The sequence below is a fragment of the Neomonachus schauinslandi genome, unplaced genomic scaffold, assembly GCF_002201575.2.
Source record: "Neomonachus schauinslandi unplaced genomic scaffold, ASM220157v2 HiC_scaffold_1098, whole genome shotgun sequence".
NCBI lineage: Eukaryota > Metazoa > Chordata > Mammalia > Carnivora > Phocidae > Neomonachus > Neomonachus schauinslandi.
The window spans coordinates 1-5,928 of NW_025409788.1; the positions used below are offsets into that span (position 1 = coordinate 1).

General features: G+C 60.6%; 1 protein-coding gene across 1 annotated transcript; it reads right to left on the reverse strand.

Moving 5' to 3' along the window:
- Nucleotides 1-1,241: 1,241 nt before the first annotated feature.
- On the reverse strand, nucleotides 1,242-5,450 carry LOC123323809 (ras and Rab interactor 3-like; the record flags this gene model as incomplete). The annotated part of the gene is made up of 2 exons (XM_044912308.1): nucleotides 1,242-2,440; nucleotides 5,287-5,450. Coding segments are annotated over 2 exons (485 nt in total), but the record flags the coding sequence as incomplete, so codon positions are not given.
- Between the last annotated feature and the right edge of the window lie 478 nt (nucleotides 5,451-5,928).

Here is a 5,928-nt window from a genome sequence, read left to right on the forward strand (position 1 = left end):
TTTATTGATACGGCGACCCCCGAGCTCTACACTCCTTCCCTCAGCGACGGACGTGCCCACGAGACACACACACACACACACACACGTATATGTGCTGATCAGCCCTCTGGCTGCTTCTGCCGACTTCCTGGGAGCCGGACATGGGACCCCAGGACTGGGCTGGGGCCCAATCCACCGTCTGGATCCCAAACCTGCCCCGAATTGGGGGCCCCTCTTGGGCAAAAGGCCCCCTCTGACTTTTCCCATCTGTCTCAGGCCTTGCGGGAGGCAGTGGGCACTTGCTTACCTTATAGCTGGGGGTACCAGACTGCATAGCAAGCTCAGCTCAGGGCTATGGGGAGCACTGGAAGCCCAGGTGGGGTGGGGGAGGGGAGGGCAGCCTGCAGTCGTGGCTGGCTCCCCTCAGTTTCTGGGTATTGGCCTACCTACAGCAACCTGCGGCCTGGGAAGTCCTGCTGCCGGCTGGCCGCATCTCACAGAGGACTGGGCTGGAGCTAGAGACAACAGCTGTTTGCTGACTGGCTGGATGGGCTGGTTGATGGCCAGGGGCTTCATTCAGGAAAGCCCAGCCGCCCTGCCCTGGGCACACTGCTCATTGCCATTCACTGGGGCTCCATTTGAACTTTGTGTTGTTCTCTGCTGTTTCCCGGGGCCTAGAAGAGGGCTGACATTTAACAGGCACTTGACAAATACGTGTTTTTAGTCAATGCTGAGGACACAGACATGAATAGTCCAAATCTGGAGGACAAGGCAGAAGTATCAACAGACAACTGCCATTCGATGAGATGTCTCTTTGTGAGGACATGTGGGAATGTGTACAGGCACTGCCTGGCCGGCCGAGGAAGTCAGAGAAGGCTTCCCGGAGCAGACAGGCTTTGAAGGATGAATAGGAGTCAGACCAGGCAAGGACTATGGGCAACGGTATTCCTGGGATAAGCAGCAGAAGCAGGAGGGTGTGAGAGCATGCTTGAAAGGATACAGCGGCCGGAAGGACGGAACCAAGGGCGGTGGGGAGGCAGTAGCTGAGCAGGCTGAGGGGCAGACCGGGGCCAGGACCATGCGAGCTGAGTGGCTGATGGTACCCTGCAGATTCTGTCAAAAGACAAGGCCCTCAGCAGAAAGGACGGGGGCCGGTCTTCTGAGCCCCACCTGGGAAGGGACTTAGGCATTAATGCGGGGTCTGGCTGGCTGAGCAGAGCTCTAGGCCCTTGAGGAAAACAGAGGACATTTTTTAAAGAGCTTTTATTAAATTCTCCCCACACAGCGTCTCTTGTCCCATTGGCACAGCCCCGGGGTGTGTCCACCAGAGAGAGGGCTCCGTCAGTGTTCTCCGGTGGCTGGGGCTGGGCTTGTCCATGCAGGTGCGGAGCTGGCCTTGCTGGGTGGTCCTGGTGTAGGAGGGGCTCAGAAACTGCGGGGGAGGGTGGATGATTGTGGGCACTGGTAGCTGAGGGCAGTCTCCCCTGTCGGGATGGGGGGGCTTGTCTCCTCAATACACACCCTGAGATGCTCCTGAGATGCTGGGAGGGCCCAAAACACCCCAGCTCCATGGCGGGAGGGGTGTGGGCAGCTGTGGCCAGGCCGCTCCTCCGAAGGGCAGTCCTGGGGAAAGGAGCCCTTCCCGTGAAACAGGGAGGAGTGGGGGGCAGGGGGGTGGGGCAGAAGGACCGGCCTGCAGGGCTGTGAGGGAACAGGGGCCAGGCCGGGGCTCTGTTTGCTGCAGCTGGTGGAAGAGTCCCTTCCCTCTCTGAGCCTCATTTCCCTTTCTGTCTAACGAAGAACTTGGCCTCTGGGTGCTCTCACTCTCCTTCATGAAGGACGCTGGGCCTGCATGCTTCATATTCTCTTCTCGATTGTTCTGCCCTGATTGCTCTGCCCGCTTGGCCTAGGCACACTCAGGATGTTGCAAGCAAGTGTGACACGGGGGCATCCCCTCCATCCCACCCACCTTGGGAGTGTGTGTGTGTGCGCGCGCGCGCTCAGATGGGGGGCTCCTGCAGGCTTGCACTGGCGGGGGGGGGGGGGTGAGGAGCGGGAGCCCCGTCGGCCCGCTTCTCGGCTTCCCGCGCCGGCCAGTCTTGACATGCGGCCCCCCGAGGGGCCGGGGGGCGCCCGGGCCTCACAGGAAGTTGGGCTCCCGCACCACGAGGCAGGGCGGGCCCCCGCTGCCCCCGCCGCCGTCCAGGGGCCGGTACACGAAGTGGAAGTCGCGCTTGGGCTCGCTCCGCAGCAGGTAGCCCTTGATGCGGTGCGGCAGCGCCTCGTCGGCCAACTGGAAGCAGCGCCCGTCCACCAGCACGAACAGCCGGTGCTCCTGGGGCCGCGGCACCTCGAACTTGTCGGCGCACTGCGCGCACAGCGCCTCGGCCGGCGTGTCGGCCCGCGACGCCAGCGTCCGCGACTGGTGATCGGGCTCCAGGTACGACACGCAGATGAAGTCCTGCGGGGCGAGGCGGAGGGGGCTGGCGTCACCGGCGGGGCCCAGCGGGACCCCGACCCTGCGAGCGGGCACGGGGGGGCGGGAGGAGCGCAGTGGCCTTGGACGAGCCCATTGCCCTCTCTGGGCCCTGGGCTCTTCTCTAGGCACACAGGGGACGGCAGGAGCGGTCGTGCGGTGGGAAGTCGGGGCCCCTGCGGCTGACCCGGCTGTGTGACCCAGGCCGGGGTCCTTCTGTCTCTGAGCCTCACCTCTCACAGGGCCGACCTTGCGGGGTGAGTCAGCGGGGGTTCTCGGCAACGAGGAGCGAGCGCGCCCCCTGGTGGCCAGTCGGCGGCCTCGCCGCCAGTATTCCTCCGTCACCCACTTCCTCAACAATTCCTCCCCACGGTCCCCGGGCACCCCCACCCCAGGCCCAGCGCTGGGGCACCGAAGCTGCATAAAGAAAATCGAATGCGCAGACCCCAGGCCGAGCGGCCCACGGTGCAGCTGGGGCTGCTAAGGCTGGCGGAACTAGGGCTGGAGAAATCTGGGGATGGGGGTGGGGGCTCCGAGGAGCAGGGGGGCAGGAGGGGCGGGAGGCTTAGTGAAAGGGGCAGGGGAGCTGGGCCTGAAGGCGGGTTTCGGACGGATGGAGAGGGGCACCGCAGCAGCTAGGCGGACAAGGGTGAGGCCCTGCCTGCGGGGCTGGGGCTGGGAGCACACGCACAAACCTGAACAGCACCTACACCGGCTTCCACCAGCCCCAGAGGGAGGGCCGTATGGTGGAAGGATGGGCCCTCCAGTTCCTGCCTGGCTTTGAATCTGCTCCCACCGTGTGACCTTGACCTCCCTGAGCCTCCACTTTCTCCACTGTAAACTGGGATAACACCAGCCCTTGCACCTTGGCTGCGCGGAAGCAGACAGACTAGCTCCCGTCCCCCGGCCCCCTGAGGGCAGGGAGGAGGCCGTGTGTGCGGGGCTGCCCCCTTGTGGAAGGTTGGTAACAGCACAGCTGACCGACACGACCACCGCTTAAGAGTGATTATAATTAGGGGCGCCTGCCTTCCACTCAGGTCACGATCTCAGGGTCCTGGGATCGAGCCCCACGTAGGGCTCCCTGCTCAGCGGGGAGTCTGCTTCTCCCTCTCCCTCTGCCCCTCTCCCTGCTCGTGTTCTCTCTCTAATAAATAAATAAAATCTTTTTAAAAAAAGAGTGCTTATAATTATGGCTACAGAGTGGTGAGTGCATATGAGGCGCTGGGAGGAAGCAGAGGGGTGGTGCCCCCCGACTCCAGAGATAGTGCTGAGGGGGTTCCTCGCCCCCCATCCCGGGCCTCTCTCCTAAGCTTTATCTCCCCAGTGAGCGACACCGATGCCCTGCCTGGCTTAGCACTGGGAACCTACAAAGTAGAAGCAAGAAGTAAGGAGTCCCGTGGTCAGGCTTGGATCAGGAGTGCCCATATTGTCAGAGTCGGTGGAGGGACACGTGTCCCAGGAGGGGATGGGCAGCGGTGGTGGGCTGGAGCCTGCTCCTCCCAACTTATGCTGGCTCATAACCAGCTTGAGAAAGCCAACTGTGTACATCTCTTCCCAATCTCAAGTTCAGTGATGCCAAGTTAGTAGCTTGAAATTGGTCGTGGTGGGAGTATTTACACCATGGAAATTGACAGGAGATTGGAGCTGCTTTTTTTCTCCCCAGAGAGCCAGTTACTAACATTATCAAGACACCACTGAGTAGAGGAGGGGGGCATCATCTTGGTAGCCTAGAACATGTATTGGGGAGGCAGCTCATCTGGTCCCCAGTCGACCTATGCTGATAGGAAAACTGAGTTCCAGAGAGGGGCAGGGACAGCTCAGGGTCACAGAGCAAGCTGGTACAGAGCTGGGTCCAGACCTTCAGCCTTTTGCCTCCCAGACCTGGGTTCTGTCTGTTACAGAGGGACCATCCTGAAAGCCAGGAGTGGGGTTCAGGTCCAGTGTGTTCTGGGTGCCAAGGGAGTGAGACTGAAGAGCTATTTCCAACTCTGGGTTGCTGCCTGGCTCGATGTTTTAATTCTCTCCATTCTGCACACAGCCCAATCCCACTCTGTCCCAGGCCCTGGGTGTGGGGCTCCTGGGACATGTGAGCCACGGGCCCTCCCTTCCAGAGCAATGGCTCCATACTTAGACAGTCATGATATGGTTAGATATGTGCTATAATGGGGGAAGCAGCAGCAAGAAGCACAGAGGAGGGCATCTAACCTGGGCCGCAGGGAGTGGGGGACAGGTCCGGGGAGGTGGTTCGAAGAAGGCTTCTCAGAGGGTCTGTCAGACCAACTGAGAATGGGCAGTGGCAGCCAGTGAAGAAGAGATTGAGCAGCATGGGCGGAGGCTGAGCACCAGGGACTTGAGCTCAGCATGTTCGGGGAAATGGGGGTAGCTTGACGGGATGCAGTGTAGGGGTGTGGGGGATGATGAGAGGGTAGGAGGCAGGAGTCCAGCCACGCATGGCTTGAATACTGAGTGTGTCTAGGGAGAGTTGGGGCGAATGGTGGCTGGATTGGAGGGGCAGGGGACCCTGGCAGCTGCTGCATTTGTCCAGGGACAAAAGCGGCAAGGCTGTAGGTCAGCTCACGGGCTCCGCAAAGGGGAACTGGCAAGACTAAGTCCACATCTCCGGGCATAGTGGGCACTAAGGAATGTGGGATTAAATTATCATCCCCGCCCCCAAATCCGGTCTTGTCTGCTCAACTCAAATACCCAATGTGTCTGTGATACTTTTCTAAAGCCCTGTCCCCCCCAACCAGCCGGCGTCAGGCTCACTAAGCTGGGGGGCCATGGGACTGGCGGCCCCCTCCCGCCCCGCCAGCCCGCGTCCCAGGCGTCACCTGCACGGAGGAGCGCGAGGCCCGGGCCTTGTTGAGCGTGCGCCGGCGCTCCCAGCGGTGGATGGAGTCCTGCACCTCCATGCTCAGCTGCCGGGTCACCGTGATCTTGTCGTAGTTCTTGATGTGCTCCAGGGCCCCGTAGGTGGTGGTCAGGTAGTAGGACCCTGCGGAGACCAGGGAGTGGAAGCTGAGCTGGGACCTCCTCGCCCCGCCCCCTTCTCCAGGCTCCACCCACCGCCGCTGCCCAGGGCACACCTGCCCCTCCGTCACCTGCACATTCGCAAACTTCAAGTCCAACACCCCCCCCCCAAAGATGGTCTTTGGCTCCCCTTCAGGATGGAACTTCTTTTTCTTTTTCTTTTCTTTTTTTTTTTTTTTTAAGATTTTATTTATTTGACAGAGAGAGACACAGCGAGAGAGGGAACGCAAGCAGGGGGAGTGGGAGAGGGAGAAGCAGACTCCCCGCTGAGCAGGGAGCCCAATGCGGGGCTCGATCCCAGGACCCCGGGATCATGACCTGAGCCGAAGGCAGATGCTTAACGACTGAGCCACCCAGGTGCCCCTGGAACTTATTTTTCAAATGAGTTTTGGAACGCCTTAAAATTTATTTTTTTAAAAGATTTTTAAATTCATTTATTTGAG